The following is a 17,679-nucleotide window of genomic DNA, read 5'->3' as shown; positions in this document are numbered from 1 at the left end:
ATCACGCATACTGCAGCCCAACTCGAGCATCCGAACACAGTAATATTGTTATTGGTGTTTCACATCTGGGTAGCAGGGTATACTGAGGTTCCAACGCCAAAAGAGAAAGAGTCTGAGTTTGAGATTCCGGAGTCCAGGGTGGCCCTCCAAGGGTGGTCCAACATTTTCCATAGGGCCAGTGCATAATTCAAATTCTATTCCCAGTAAAGTCACTGAAAATGATCACACCTATATATGTGTAGGTATATACGGATATATGTGTTTGATAAGAAACACATTTATCGTGAGATTTGTCAATTTTGTCGTGAGATCGTGAGATGAGTAATAAAAGCGTGAGTCTCAAGACATAAGTGTGAGATCTGGCAGGTATACCCATATGCAAGTTGTGCAAAAGTCTTCGTACTGAAAGGGTACAAAACAAATGAAAATAATTCACAACAGCCATTGTAACATGGGATCAGATCACTGTAACATGAGATCAATGTAAGATGAGATCAGTGCAAGATGAGACTGTGAGTGAGATCATTACACGATGAGTTCAGTGTAAGATTAAATCAGTGCAAGATGAGATCAGTGTAAGTAGGATCATTACACGATGAGATCAGTGTAACATGAGATCAGTGTAACATGAGATCAGTGTGTGATGAAATCAGTGCAAGATGAGATTGTAAGTGAGATCATTACACGATGAGTTCAGTGTAAGATTAAATCAGTGCAAGATGAGATCAGTGTGAGTAGGATCATTACACGATGAGATCAGAGTAAGATGAGATCAGAGCTAGATGATATCAATGTAAGATAAGATCAGTGACACATCAGACCAGTGTAACATGAAATCAATGCAAGATGAGTTCACAAGCCAAAAATATATGTTAATATGTTTTTGTTAAAAAGTTTTCGTTTAAAAATGGTATTGTCACTCCATACGGTTTTTTTTCAGAGAAAGGACCGATGGTGTCCACAGGAGGTGGAGGAACGGTGCGAAAACGCTTCACGCGCGCAACACAATGACGCACTCGTCACCTCGATCGCCATGGCTTTTCTCGTGAAAAAGGTAAATACCAGGTGCTATTCCTGTAGTCTTGTCTCACAAGATGTTTGCTCCAGCCTGGCTTTTTTTCTCTGAGGTACGTGTGATGTTTAAAGGAGTATAATTGTTCATTTCATGCCACAGGGGAAAGCCATGCCTCTTAGTATTGATATCAGTAATTGTATCATTGGTACCTTGACCAGTTATACAGTTTACTTTATCTTTAATTAAGTACTCAATAATTTTATCATTGATGCGCTGACTGAGTATATTACAATTACAAAGTGCATTTCGATTAGAACAATAGAACTGCAATACATTTCCATGACAGACCGAAAATAAAAAGTTAAGCGCCAGCCTATTTCAAAACTGAGATGTGAAAGTGTGGAAACGTTAGGCTAAAATAATTGAGAGACCAATCCATATTTTTAGAACTTTAATCTAGTAAGTGAATAAAGAATGTCATAATCACTTGTGTTGACAGTTAAAGAAAATATTGTTAAAGACATGCTTGTACTGCTTTGTTTTGTGAATTAACTATTCTATCCTGCTTATTCAACACTACCAAACGTAAGTTTCACTTGTCAAAATGGCAATGACGTGACCGTATACCACATATTTCTGATTTTCACATTTCAAAAGAAGGTAACCAAATGTTTGAGGAAACCAAACGCTTGTTTTCCAAAAAGCCGGGTTCGATTCCCCACACGCATACAACGAGAGAAATGTCTGATCTCTCCCGCAGTGATACTAGTGGAAAATTGTTAAAAGCGGCGAAAAACTAAACTGACTTTGTAAGGTCATAAAGAGTCACAACGGATCAACACGTACCCTGGAATGTTTGTCATAAAGACCTGACTTACTAATGGATGGTGTCTCTGTTTCCGTTTGTTGTGAACATTGTTGTCCCCAATAGCCTGGTTTTGCATAATCTCATTTGCATATTCTCGTGCTCCCTTAGGGGATTAAGAGACGAAAACATGTCAATATAAAGCATATAGCTTGAATATATCAGTGTACGCGTTCATATTAGGAAAGAATGAACCATTCCCTGTGGGATACTGAGAGCCAATCGGACCAGGTCTCATGTAACTGTAGGCGTTGTTTGTCGTCTGTAGCATCTCAGAAACATAGGGAATGTTCATCAAAGTTGTTGGTCATATTTTGACTTCTAATCGATTAGATGATCTGGCGGAGCTTGCGTAGGGATGCCAAGCGTGCTATACATGTCTGCTTGTTGTCATATCTCCCCTCTATCTCCATGTTTAGATTCAAATGTCGCAACCTTGCAGACGACCGGAAACAGAACCCATTGACATTTTAAACGAAAACGTTCGTGCATGTAGAAACACAGCTCGAACAGTGTTATTGTAACCGATTACCTCAATTTGAATATCGCCGATAGAAATGTAGTTTTCATGTGGCGTATAACAAGATCTCTTGGCTTGGTTGATAGATTTTCATCTTCCCAACGACGTCTAATTAGATTGAGGAAAACACCATAGTTACCAAACTCTGTTATTCACAGAGTCTGATCTTGTTGCTATGGTAACTGTCCTTGACTTAATACTAACGCATTATATTAATATAAACAGTTCAGATTCGGAAGTTGTTGAAAGGCTCCACTGTTCAAATGTGCCACGTAGTAAAGAAATAACACAAATGATACCGATTTTTAAACGGTTCAAATTGTTTATACATATTTCTGAAATATAGCCCAAGCTTTTAGTCTAAAGTGAATTTTAATAAAAATCAAACTATTAATTAAATCAATTGAATATCAAAATTTAAATACCCCGCTGTTCTTTAGTGAGTCTTCGCTTTATTTCGAATTACAGAGATGCGTTGATTGGGTGCGCAGCAACTCTGTTAGTTGGGGTCTGAGTCCCTGTTCTCCTGTTATATGCGTGTCTGCACCATATCCAAGGGCCTGGCATTTTTGTGCATGGAATAAGGGTTGGAAATATCCGTACCTTCTACCTCGTCCATTTGGCCATAAAGTAATACGATTCACAGTCCTAATGGTGTAGCATCATTCTGTGAGATGCTTCTTTTCCACTGTCATGGATAAAACAATAACCTTTCCTCTCAAAATGGGTCCACTTTTCATCAAGCTTATCCTCACGGGGGTGTAATTAGAAAAAGAGCTACAAGCAGAAGAGAAGCAATTTGGTAAAGTACAATTGCTGTGAATTTATGACTCTCATAATTATTTCGGCACAAGCTCATGCACCACATCATGGCTTCTAACACTAAACTCGTGAATATGTGTAACATGTGTCTACTCTTTAAAGAAAGCAGAAACACGCGCGCACGCACACACACACACACACACATACACACGCAATTTCTTGGAATTGAATTATTTTTTCCTCAAATCATTCTTAAATGTAGAATGACAAAACGAATTCCAACTATTCAGCTATTCCAAAGGGAATTTTATCAATAATATCTCATCCGTTCCACGACGCTTCGTTCCCAATTTTGTCTGTTTTATGTATTTTGGTATTTCCGTAATTTTCCGTTAAACGAGATTACACACTGTCTGAAAAAGAAACATGCAGCAGCTGAAAGCATGTACATAGAGATGAAACAACGACACCATTACACCTGTTTGCTTACAGTCTAAGTAAACTTAGTCTCAGTGTATTTCGTTACACTCCACCACTGAGTCTAACAAAACCTAGTAGAAGGTTGCGTCAGGTAACCTTTGAGCGACCAGTTACAGTCCAATTAAACGTGAGACGGTTAATTAGATTTAACCAACCAGACAACCGCTACTATTTAGGGATCGGGGGGACTTTCAAAATATTCAGGTCACTGACACAGATCTCTCCAAAAACACAAATTCGCATATGACACAGTAATTTGACCTATAGTACATACGTTTTGGGGTTTCTGTTGACATGGTTACCATTAGCTAATATTTCCACAAGATAACATCCTTGAATATTGCCAAGAACACTATTTTCAGCGACTGTTTACTCACCGTTGTCATGGTTGTACGTACGCCGTGCGCATCACCCGGAAGCGAGCGTACACAAAATAGCATTCGGAATCGTTCGGGTACGAACGTTTTCGAGATGAAAAGTTCAAAAGATATGTGCGAATGTGCACTTTCGCGATTTGGTAAACTGTGTTCTGATTAGTCAATCTCAAAGGTTACCTGACGCGACCTCCCATAAGGTTTTGTTAGACTCAGTAGTGGAGTGTACTGAAAAGTACTGAGGATAAGTTTATTTAGACTGGTTTGCTTAAAATGGTCAATGACCCATTCCGGCTACATTACAAGTGTTGTTTAATGGAATCTGTTTAGCAACCTGGACTTTTTCGGGCGATGAAATTTCGCTCTTTTTGAATGACGCAAAATGGTGATCACCCAGGTGTTAGCAAATAGCTGAGCGTGCACTGGCTCACCTATGACACCCGTGACACCTTTAACACATGTGACAGCTAAAGTAATTAGTGTCCACGAAAAGGATTCGATGTCATTCATTTGCTTGTCAATGAGACTTGCTTGTACTTCAAACAGGTCAGGAAATTCAATTTTATTATAGGAAATTGATTTTAAAAGGAACCGAAATGGAAGAGAATGTTGAGAGAACATTGTTGGGGACCCCTCTCTCTGTTCATGAGCACATCCTTAGACTGGGTTCGGTACAAGATCTTACACCACATTATATCTACTAACGCTTAACTCTTCAGTGTATGGATAACGTGTATATTTTTTTCAAACAAAGCACAAAGAAACCTCATAGATCTACCGACGGTACATGTAATACATGGTTAAGAGTAATTAGGTTACAAGAGAGCTATCCGATTTCATTCATTTGCTTGTCAGATCTTCTGAAATTACCGAGTTTAATATGGCAAGTGTTCGACATGCTTGTACTTCAAAAACGTCAGGAAGGATATTTCAGGTAATTTTATGAGTCAGTCTGTGCTATACTTGGCACCAAGAGTCGAATACGTCATGAAAGCAGAGACATGTATAAGTCAATGAAAGTATTAAGGTGTGTTTTTGCGGCACTTGACAACAGCATGACGTCATACTCAATTTAAATTTGGTTCATTTGAACAATTTATAAATGGTATACAACAATTCCCATTGGATATTTAGCACATATTACATCAGATATATGTGCAGAATGGGCTAAGGGGGAGGTGGACATAATTCATTTCTATGAATATAATAGAAAATATTACGTCTGTACCAAGTATACGAATTCATGGCTGATGGTATATGAGACCCAATATTCTGACCAAAATGTTCCATGAAGTGCCATTACTTTAAACAACTCGCTTTTGACCCAACACTGTCAGGGCATGGAACAAGATATCTGACGTTATGACGTCCTTAAGCTTATGCGGTGACGTCATGTGACAACAGAATCGCCGCCCGTTCATTTCTGATAACTGGAGGGCGGTTCATGAAACATTCATCCATTTTAGCTTTAAGGCCTCTTTTTTCAGATGAATACATACTTGTATTTTGTATAATATAATACATACTTGTATTTGCATTCGTATCAGACAGAAGCGGTTTATTTGCATTAAAACGCTCGAAAAGTCATGCTTAATGGAGATTCGGAAAAATGTCTCATATCAGTACGAAACAGACACATATCTGTATAGTTCCTGTTACTGGTAATAGTAAGAACTATCCGTCTGTTAATCACCGCTTAGAGTGCCATCGTGTCTGGAAATGATCATTAATCAACAATTGCACTCTCTCTCTCTCTCTCTCTCTCTCCCCACACTCCCCACACCCCCACACCACCCCCTACACACACACAGACAGAGAGAGAGAGAGAGAGAATGGGGCGTATGCCCAAGAGAGATAGCATCTCGGACGAACTCATCAAGGGCGCGTTTTGATTAGCTTTTCATCGCTGTCGAACACGTTTGACATTTGGACTTCGCAAATGATTTCACTTTTATATGACTCAAGTAAATTGTGCGATCTGAAAGTCATCCGTTTCTGTTCAATGGTGCTACAATGAGAAGGGTCTGATTTCGAAATAGCACAATAATAATCTTGACGTTCAATGGATATGCCCCCTGTTGCCTGAAGAGGTAATAAACAGTGTGTTAGTGTATGTGAATTTTAATTTAGTTGCGTCAAGTAGACCATTCTGTCATACACATCACGTGTGTGTGTTTGACTGTACGATCTTCAATGTAGGTCTCATTTTACAAGACAAGTGGCTCAGTAGTCTAAGTCCCTGACATTCGCAGGTTCGAATTCCGATTTACCCATATTATGGTGCGAGGCTCCCATAGTTCAGCAAAGTGGTCAGTGTCTGAGATCTGCCTCTTGTCGGACGTTTGTCGCTTACAACAATGTCCCAGCAATATCATGGCGGGGGTACCAGAAAATGACCTTCACACAATGAGCCCATGTTGGGAATCGAATCCGGGTTTGCGGGGTGACTGGCTACTGGCTGTCCCATCTAGCCCTATAGTTACCATAAGCTACAATGACGTTCAAAGCGCGACAATGCGACAAATGGCCAAAATGTCGCGTTGTCACATTGTCTCGTTTAGGTTAATTTTGACACTTTTGCCTTTTTTGTATAGAATGTACAAAGGACCCTATGAATTCTGAGTATGACAGACAGAGAGACTGTATTTTAATATATGACCCGGAGGCCATCAGTACAAGGTGAATAAAAAGATATACATATGTATGTTATTAATAACATTCGTGAATTCTTTGACTTCTTTCGATAACTGCGTGTCCCACTCAGACTTTATGCCTGTACCCTATGAGGACTTCGGGTAAGAATTGGTCTTCATCATCTCCTGCTGGTGTACCGGTCTCGGGTCAGTCTTGGTCAGAATTGGTTGTGTGGCACCGTACGCCCATTTGCAGGAATATTGACAAAAGCTTTACCAAACCAAACTCACTCACTCATGGAATCTTTATGCTCATGGCATAAGTTCACTTACTAGCTACTTAATATGTATTGTAGAACCTGCTTGACCCAGAAAGCACGAACTTCCGATATTTAGGTTTGGAAAACGCCATCAGATGTTCACAGAAATATTCTTCAGCACTGGATTCTTTAGTTTGATAACTCAGATTTTCATAATGAACTACTAAGTAATTCCGACTATCAAAAGTTCTAGAATCAGTACTTTACTGAGAAAGTGTAATCCCAAAAACATATATACGGAACAGCAAAAGAAACGCAATTCTTTCCATTTTTTTTCTTTTTACTAAAATGATAGAAGATATATACACGGGAGCATATTTGTATGAGATTTCTTTTCAAATCTTGCATTTCTTTTGCTGTTCAATATATGTTGCATTTGAACACTTTCTAAAAGACATTTTGCATTAATAATCTTGATGGGTTAAATGTTTTTCACCGTTGCCTGTGGCCATTTATTTAATAATAACCTATGACTAATGCAGCCATAGGTCTAATAGCATAACAATTATCGTTTAAAGGGAACTTTCTGTGACATTCTATGTGATTCGTTTTTCTCTCACAACATCTGACGTCTCACAGGTGCTGAAGGGTGTGACGTCACGGTGGGAAGAGGGAAGCAGCAAATCTCGCGTAATCTCGCAACCACCACCCATGAGTCCCCCCTCTCCCGACCTGAGTGGCCTGACCCCTGGGGAGATTGCCATTCTCAAAGATGTTTTCCGACGGCAAGAAGAGTTTGAGCGACAGGAACACGTCAGGGTCAGGTATGTAGGCACGTATTAACGAAACCTCCCCTACTGTCCTTCTCTAGGGCGGAAATCAGTTTCATTGATGTTCCTTTCCCCTGACTGCAGTATCATGGACGCAATGATTTGTGTTACTTGTCGAGTCAGAACATCCCACTGTAGCTCTACGATAGCTAGATATTTCCTTTGGGGGGAATCATTTGTTTATCCTGTTCAAAGCACGACTGCTGCCTCATCACAAATGTGCACGGTAGAATCGTCAAATTGTGAGTTCGAATCTCTGCTTGCCCAGATTGTTTTTAAAGGTTTTGTAACATTACAGCTGTACGTTTGATGCTTGATGGAAATTTAGAAGTTGGAATGTAACAAAACAACGTATGGTATTTACACCTTCTTTATTGTTTACAAAACGACATTTCCGGGCTACTTGCTCCTTCATCAGGTGAATGATAGAATATGATTATGTACAAAATCTATAGTATCTACAGGGAGCACATGAGACAGTATTACAGGACAGACAGATTAAGATGTACGGAGATAATCATATCCTGTTATTCACACGACGAAGAGGCAAGACAGAGCCCAGAAACGTCATGTTGTATATATTAAGGAAATTGTAAATCCATACCACACGTTGTTGCATTGCCCTCTGTCTTTCTTCCGCATCGAGATGAAGCTGCAATATACATGGACCAATGTTCAAAGTGACAATAAACTCTCACTCTCTAGTCAGGTCTGAGCCGCTTGCCTTAAACCCCAAAGATCATCTCAGCATTGGGAGGTATTCAACTGAACTGGTTGTATCTAGACATACGTACACGGTTTTTAACTCTTTTGCTGACGACAGTGACATGTAGGTAACACGGTAAGCCTAGTGTATCCCAGTGAGTTATGGCTGTTCCGTACGGACGCTGACAACCCAGTGTTGCACATCGAATGGGGATGATGTCTGTACTTAAGGGCTGTCTTCGTCATAGTGTCAGCCTAATCCTGTCGATGTTTGCTCTGGAAGGTATTTACCTCTGGTATCGCAAAGGCTTTATTCCTGTAATTTGATGCTGCCGTTGTATTCATGTAAGATTAGGTTTGGGTGGCTACAATGTGGTGTTGAGTTGCGTCCCTTTAATGTGGTAGGATCAGCTGGTCATTAGGTCAAATCCCATATTCTGCAATTTGGTTTGTCAGTTCGATATAAATGGACATGAGGTTTTACCAACCGCGTTCTTTCACTTTAGACTGTCTCCAACATTATAAGTGACTTACAGTCTTGCTACAAGCTGAAATACTGTTCAAACTGTCTGAAACCACCCCGACAATAGTGCGTTCAGTGTTTTCCTCAAGAAAAAAAGCGATATGATGGGATTAAATCGTAAGCTCATAATACTATACCGTAGGATTAAAGCATAAAGTTGCAAGTTTAAAAAGTATGATCAGGGCCTTCTGTCACAAAGCGCTAGGGTGATCATAAGTCACTAAGGTAACCTAAGTGCAGTGTTAAAGATTGGGAGTTGAGATTAACCTTAGTAAAGGTTGCTTCGTGCAAGATTGAATCGTATGATCGTAAGATGTCCATGTTTGAGTTGAAAGCGTCTGAAACCTATCCTTCATTGTCAACCTTTAGGCAAATCTCGATCGATGTTGAGAAGTACGAGAAGTCAGTCCAGAAACAGGCCAGTACGCAAGGTCCGGTCAAGCACGTGGATCTCCGTCTATGCCGACTGTGCTACAAGACCAAGTTTGCTGATGGCATCGGGCGTCTGTGCTCAGACTGCCACAAGCGGGTATGCAACGCGTGTGGCACTTTCTCCAGTCCTAGGTGGGACCCCAAGCGGAAGAAGGTAAGCGTTTTAAATTATCAACATTGCTTATCTTGTTATTGCTCTGTGTTCCTCAGAGTTTTGTTGCAATGGACTTAACGTTGCGTTACGGAGGAGAGTATTTCACGTATCTGTGACGTCTTTGTATTCGACTATGTCCCTCTTGCTAACCCAGTGAGCCACGACACCGAGAAGCCGTGGAGCAGCTAAGTGGTTAAGGCGCTCGCTCGTCACGCTGAATACCCGGGTTCGATTCCCCACGTGGGCACAATTTGTGAAGCTCATTTCTAGTGTCCGTGCTTTTACTGGAATATTGTGCTAAAAGCGATGTAAAACTAAACTCACCCACTCATTGTTGCGGCTTTGCATGGATACAAGAGTTACACGCATTATGCTGACTCCGAATCTACCAGTCCTTTGGAATATTGCTGAGTGTGGCGTAACTAAACTAAATTCACCTTAAATGCCAGGCTCGGTAACAATAAGTTACTTCCTTTTAAGTATTTTGTTATGAGGGGATTTTGACACCCGGCTGCTCTATTTGCAAACACACATTTCACAATGCCATAATATATTTTGTGATTTATCTTCTTGGCGGAAGGGGTCCACATTTGACAAAATGGACGAGTAAATCGTCGGCACACGCACTTGGTACCGAAAGGGTATTAACGTCCATTTGTTGTCCCTATGAGATGGATATGGTATACGTGGCCTCGTCTACTCACATTCCAGAACGACCGAGGAAGATGGCACTGTAACATGTGCATACTGAGGAGGGAGGCACTTTGCCGAACCGGAAGTTGGTACCACGGGGAAAGCTTTCAAGAAGGAACTAATGATGAAGTGATAGAGAAACTCAAAACTTCAGTTTCCATGGAAATGGAACCCGATAACTGCGTAAGTATACAGTTAGCAGCTGTTGTGTTCATTGTACGTCATTGTTGTTTTGTACACCTACATCCATCTGTTACCTACCACGTGAGATGGATTCAGGTGTGTTTTTGCTCTGTTCCATAACGTCATATCCTTTGTATTCCGTTTTGGTCTGAAAACTACGGAAATGAGAATGTCATCGAACTGTTTTTGAATTGAAGGTCTGGGACCTTTCATTACATGCAAGAACACGGTACACCATTATTCCAAGGCATCTTGAATCCCTGGGTAGAATTGCCTCCCGTTCTTGTGGAAGGAATCGGTTGTCATATGTTCCTATGCGTGTCGCTGTTCCTTAGCCTATAGTTCGTATATGTTCATGGTTTGTTTATAATTGAAGTTGTAATCCTCATTCATCTTGCTAAACAAAAGCCTGGTAACCGGAGACTGGCAGTTAGTGAGTGAGTGAATTTAGCTTTACACCGCAGCATTAATGCAGCTACATGGCGGCGATCCGTAAATATCCGAGTGTGGACCAGCCAATCCATGATCCACTGCATGAACATCGATCTACGCAACTGGGATACGATATCATGTGTCCCAGTCACCAAGTCAGTGAGCCTGACCACCCAATCCCGTTAGTAGCCTCTTATGACAAGCACGGATTACTGAAGATCAGTTCTAATCAGGATCTTCAGGAGTTTTGAAGTAACCAAGTAGTTTTGAAGTAATTACTGATTTACCTCTTGGGCAGTGTACGTTTCCACTGAACCAACATTTCACGTTAACTGCACCTGCGAACTGCTGAAACAGTGTGTGTTCTACTGTCCGACAGTAGATGTGAGGTCATTAAGTGGTTACAGCGTCCGTTACTGTTGACGAAGGCCGGATTCCAATCACGACATCGATGCAATGTGTGAACTCCATGACGGACGTGCTCAATGGCATTTTGAGAAAATTGCTTACTACAGTGAAAAGCGATGCTCACTCACTAACGGTGGCACTGTGTCTTGAGAATGGCCTCAAGATCGGTCTCAGGATACAAATAGCTCTACATATAAATTATTCTCAAGGTCGTTACCACAAATTAGCTTTATGTCCGAATACTTGGTACTCTCTAGGCCTCGCGGGATATAAATAGTCGGCCGTTTCCCTTCTTTACGAAGTGACCCATGTCCAGGGGTAGAATAGGCCTTCAGCAACACATGCTTGCCATAAAAGGTGACGATGCTTGTCGTAACGGGATCGGGTGGTCAGGCTCTCAGACGCGGTTGACCATGTCATCAGTTCCCGATTGCACAGATCGATGCTCTCGTAGTTAGTCACTGGATTGTCTGGTCCAGACTGGATTATTTACAGACCGCCGCCATATAGCTGGAATATGGCGGAGTGCGGCGTAAAACTAAACTCACTCACTCTTTACGAAGTGCTACACTTCTTGCTTTCTGAGACTGATTTAATACAATTCACCTACATGTGCGTAGGGATTTTGAATGGTTGGTGCTGAAAAACTGTTAGGCTATAACCGACCCCTCGCTCTTTAATTAGACTCTCACGCACTTTCCTCGTGAATCACATGTATTACCAGGATTAAACGTACCTACGAACCACAATCAGGGTCAGCTCGGCATATACTGCTACCTCGGCATATACTGATATTGCACGGTTTCACTGACAGACGTGTAACGCCAGATCCGTTCACATCTAAGTGTAAACGGAAATAGACTTAAACACTGATCTGAAGACAAAAATCAACTGAAATGACGAGAATATTTTTATATTTTAACCTTTTTGTTCAGTCAATTTCAGGAATCGCCAGTATATGATGTGCTATGTGATACCCACGTGCACGAAACTAGATCCAATATGGATTCCTGTCTGTGTTAGCTAATGTCCTGCTGGATTCAAACGAGGCGAATGAATCAGTTATCAAGTAGAGTCATCCCTCCCTGTTTTCGGAAATGAAGGACACTTCGCCAGCCTTCAGAACATCATGCTCAAATATTCCTTTATCAGTCGAAGATTGAACCTGATTTTGACACTGTATACCCTGGCATGTCCAAATGAGAATGTCAGATACAATTGAGCCTATTGCACCGTCTAATTTGTCTAGACTCATCCAGCTGGTGATAAATGCCCGTTGGTCGACAGTCTTATGAGACAATATGTACATAAGGTCAAATTGTATGGGTGGTTTTGACTTACAAAGTGTCCGTCGCAAAATGTAATTTCGGTCATGTTATTTGTTGTTGGCATTATTCGCATACTGTTGACTCAAATGGAATCATTGAAGAATTTAATCGTCTGTTAACCCAGGTCACCTTCCCGTAGGGGACGGGCGTGTTGAAGACGTTTTAGGCCCCCGGCTTTCGTGCGAAGTCCTGGATAAGCACGGAATATGTGTGAATATTGTGTTTGGGCGCTGTATCTCGTCTGCTGTGTGGAGATGTGGGGATGGAACAAATACGAGTGTATATTCGCTGCGTCATAAAAGAATAACGTTTTTCCACGGGGTATTCAAGTTAAAGTGCAGCATGGTATACCTATAGGCAAAGACGATAAAACAGACGTTATTCCAGAGTTGTATACGCCCGCACACTTCATCGCATCCTGTTGTATAGATCGATGTTCATGATGTCAGTCACTGGATTGTCCTTTCGTGACCCGGTAAACTACGTTTAGAACAAGTGCGTTGATATGGAATTGGTGGAATTCATTAGTGTAGTGTATATCAGAATAATTGCCAAACTGATGCTGGTGTTGACCTTTACTAGGATGCCCTGATTCTGAAGAAGCTCAACATCATTTCCCGGCCCTGATATTTGCGTTAATGTTTAAAACGTCATGTCGGGTAAACGATTAACGATATTTAATGTGAATGTTTATCCGGGTCACATGTATTGCCGTTACATTTCCATATCATTGTCTTTTCTTATAACACCGTTGATATACACTGACATAAACAGCAAGGTACCGTGAATATTGTTTAGGGCGCTATTACTGGTAAACACATATAAAATGATCCACGACCTGACAAATGACCCCAATTTGCATACTTGGGAACGCCCCACAGAACGATCCACTTGAAACAAGAGGGAGACAGAGTGTCTGATAAATATCGAGAAGTTCATTTTCCCCGTGCGTTTCACGCATGAATTGTTATAGCACACTCGATTTGGGAACAGGTACAATCCCAACGAATTGAATCAACACAATATACTGAGCAAATATGTATAGGACCACCGATCCATTTCACGAAGCAAATGACATTTTCCTGGTTTTTTTTAACAAATTTGTTGAATATCTAAAATGCTTGTCAATGCCCCAATCATCTATTTGTCTTCGTCTTAACTAAAGGTTAGCGTGGAATATCAGTATCTTATGCCTGAAATTGCAGTCTTATCATTCGAAGGAATATGCGGTGTTGTTTTAATGGGTAAGTTAACTTTTCGTCTGCTAAATATTAACTTACTGACGGACTTACTGATTTATGCTTTAATTATCACACTCTGAATCAGTCTCGGTGTCTGAATCACTTGCAAGTCCTAAGTCAATCACTAGTCTGTCAATTTCCCTTTCTACTGCGATTTCGCGTTGCCAGTAACCATCTTCAATTGTTTTAACATGTTTACAACATTCCGACCATTCTTTTGCACCGATTGCACATATCCTTTCATTTATGGCAACCCTTAAGGAACTTTTTGTGAACTGCAAGTTTTGTGAAGCGACATAATTTTTCACATTTGCCCAAATTAACTCAATCGGGTTTAGTTCTGCGTGGTATGGAGGGAGACGTAGTACATCATGACCATGTTGCTTCAACATCGTGTCTACTCTGTAGACAGGGCCCGATTTGTTGGATTTTGCAAGAAACAATAGTTCGGCTTTAAGCATTTTCTCATCAAATGAGATATTGTGCCTTTGTAGCCACGCTTTTATGTCATCTTTTCTGTTGGCGGTTGTCGGACATTTGTCCACTTGCTTGCTGTGATGTGGTGCATTATCCATAACGATGAGTGCAGTGGAAGGTTTGGGATCAACTTTTCCTGGAGCCATTTGGAAAAATTATCAAAGTTCATCTCGTCATAATAGTCTGCTGATTTGAGTTTGGAATCAAAAACAAGCAAAACATTTGGAACAAAACCGTTTTCACCCCCTGCATGAACCACAATAAGCCGAGGTCCGGTGGCAGACGGAGGTTGAACCCCATTTATTACGACTTCACCCTCAAAATGCCAACACTTTGGGACAATGTGGTGTACATGCAACCATGTTTCATCGATAAAGATGAGTGTTCGATTTTCTTCTCTGTATTTCTTTATTGCACGCAAGTATTGCAAACGCTTGGAAACAATATCTTTACGTTCCATTAAAAGTTTACTGTTTGACTGCGTTTTTCGCCACCTAAACCCCATGTCTTTGAGATTTTTTCGAAAACTTTCCTTAGAACCCTTGTAGTACAACTGGCACTTTGCCATATCATACATCGTATCCAGAGTGGGTAGTTGTTTTTTACGCCATATAAACTTTGTATAAATTGACGGACTGCACACCAGTCGAAATCATCAAGTTTGTAACTGCAAGTTTTGGGTTTGCGCAACTTGGTGGGACTGATAAATGTAGGTCCACTCGCACTCCTACCACCTTCTTCCTTAATGCGTTTTAAAGTTGCCGTTGAGAGTCCAGTAGCAAGGCTACTTTGAAAAAGAGAATCTGCTTTGGTTGCACATTTTTTGTCAATATACATGATAACATTGTATGCTATCTCTCTTGCCTGAGAATGAACTATTTGCCCATGTTTTCCTAACTTGGACATTTTTTACTACAACTGAAATCTGTTTAACAGTATTGCGACAGGTGTAAAATAGTAGCGAGACAGGTGTTAATCAGTAGCGGTGTTGATTTCATGTCACGGTTAGCATGTATTGCACGTGCATAATCGTCAAGCTACATGTAGCAGCCAAGTGTACTCGCCCAATTCGTTGTACCGTCTCTCTTGTCACAAATGTGTTTAGTGCGAAGGATCATCTAATATGTGTCTAGCAGTACATTTTTATTGAATAAAATTGTGTATTCAGTCTTCCCGACAAAAGATATCACCCAAAATATATGAAGATCTCTTTTTGAGTCTAGTAAGGTAACACATGTCTATGGTATCATGGATGAATGCAGTATCACATAAACATTCACATTAAATATCGTTAATTGTTCACGCGACATAACGTTTTAAACATTAACGCAAATATCAGGGCCGGAAAATGATGTTGAGCGTCTCCAGAATCAGGGCATCCTAGTAAAGGTCAACTCCTGCATCAGTTTGGCAATTATTGTGATATCAAGTCAACAAGCCGAAATAACATTCAGAGCTATTCATAAGTGGAATCTTGCCACTATATGTTCCTATTGGACAAGGGCGGAAGGGTAACATAATGATTAAATCGTCCGCTCGTCACGCTGAATACTCGTGTCCGATGGACATTTCTGGTGTCCACCGCCGTCATATTCCTGCAATATTGTTAAAAGCGGCGTAACACCATACTCACTCCTACTGGCCATACGATCCCCGCAAACTACCGTCATAACTGTAACGCCCGCCCTAGAAGCGTAAAATCAACATTAGAGAGTTAATTTTAGGGCTTTCCATAACGTCTGGAGCTGTTAATTTGTAACTACCAACTGCAAGATGATTTATTAACGCTACGGTGTCTGATAATTATAGCGTCCCATTACTCCCAAAATTGAATGTGGTCTCATATTTCACTCCAGCATCTTGATGAAAATGGGCGAGAGAAATATGCGTCCAGACGAGACAATAAATCCATGTAGTATTATTAAACACCATGTGTATATTTGGAGTTAATTCTGAGCATCAAAGAGCTGGGCCATAATTTGATGTTTCCCTAATAACGAAAATGACTTATTGACATACTTCTGTTCCATGTTTATCATGGTATTAGGAGTTTTTCATTACGATACTATAGCTGGTTTTAGTATAATAAATGAGAAGTTCTTTCTTCATGGACTCCTGTGATGTTCAGTGTACAACCTGGCAACTGAAGAGTGAGTGAGTGAACTCTGCAATATTCCAGCTATATGGCGGTGGGCTGTAAATACTCGAATCTGGGCCAGACAATCCAGTGATCAACAACATGAGCATCGATCTGCGCAATTGGGAACTGATGACATGTGTCAACCAAGTCAGCGAGCCTGACCACCCGATCCCGTTAGTCGCCTCTTATGACAAGCAACGTCGCCTTTTGTGGCAAGCATGGGTTGCTGAAGGCCTACTCTATCCCGGGACCTTCACGGGTCGGCACCTCAAGAAAGAGATTTGAAATCGAATTCTTAAATATTTCCATGTGAACAAACTCGTTCTTATGAGACAGCTTGCTACCATTGAAATAATGATAACAGCTGCTTTACACTAAAGTTACTCACTCGACTCTCTGGAGCAGTGGAGTAGCCTAATGATCAAAGCGTCAGCTCGTCACGCGAAAGGACGGGTTCGATTTCCCACATGGGTACAAAGTGTGAAGCCCATTTCTGGTGACCACTCGGTGATGTTTCTGGATTGTTCCTAAAGCGGCATACACTCACTCACCTCATTTACTCCAGATTAGGGACTGGTCTTCAGCACGAGACGACTAACGGTATATTGTAGTCAGGATCGCTTATCTGATGCATGTCATCTCGATTTCGTGCTCATGATGTCAATCAGCTGGTCGTCTTTCCTAGAAAGGATAATACCGAGAACGCCGTCAGAAACAGATTCTAAAACAGAACGACCAGACGTGCTCGCAAATAAGACTTACGTGTCATAAAATGCTACTGTCAACTTTAAATAGGTATTTGAAGTACCCATGTAGAGTCTACATGTGATTACTGTGGTATGTTGTCGAAGAATTAGTATTTGATTCTGTCATTCAACAGATGCATCAGTAGCTCTATGCCACGTTGATGATTCACGAATACACTGTTCAATATGTTTTGTTTCACAGTAAGAAACACCTCACTATCCTCGCGAGCATCTGGTTAGAGCTAGTCTTCAGCACTTCCTGCTCGTCGAAAGAGGCGACTAACGGGATCATATGGTCAGGCACGCTGACCAGGCTGACAAACGCCATTGTATACCAAATGCGCAGATTAATGCTCGTTATTTAGATCACCCGATTGTCGGGCCCAGCCTCGATTATTTACAGACCGAAGCCGTATAGCTGGACTTTTGCTGAGTGCGGCGTTTAACAACATACCAACCAACAATGAATGTTGAGTAG

General features: G+C 41.0%; 1 protein-coding gene across 1 annotated transcript in view; it reads left to right on the top strand.

The window, feature by feature from the left end:
* The first annotated feature begins 1,033 nt into the window (after window positions 1–1,033).
* The window catches only part of LOC137291454 (regulating synaptic membrane exocytosis protein 2-like), a 44,334-nt gene continuing 27,688 nt past the window's right edge, over window positions 1,034–17,679 (top strand). Inside the window, exons 1-4 of the mRNA XM_067822802.1 lie at window positions 1,034–1,054; window positions 7,549–7,733; window positions 9,337–9,553; window positions 10,265–10,429. Coding sequence (XP_067678903.1) covers window positions 1,034–1,054; window positions 7,549–7,733; window positions 9,337–9,553; window positions 10,265–10,429 — 588 coding nt within the window. The remainder of the gene's footprint in view (window positions 1,055–7,548; window positions 7,734–9,336; window positions 9,554–10,264; window positions 10,430–17,679) is intronic.

This window comes from Haliotis asinina, chromosome 7 (assembly GCF_037392515.1).
Source record: "Haliotis asinina isolate JCU_RB_2024 chromosome 7, JCU_Hal_asi_v2, whole genome shotgun sequence".
In the NCBI taxonomy this organism is placed as follows: Eukaryota; Metazoa; Mollusca; class Gastropoda; order Lepetellida; family Haliotidae; genus Haliotis; species Haliotis asinina.
Note: the sequence above shows the minus strand (reverse complement) of the source record. Positions and strands in the feature narration are given on the sequence as shown.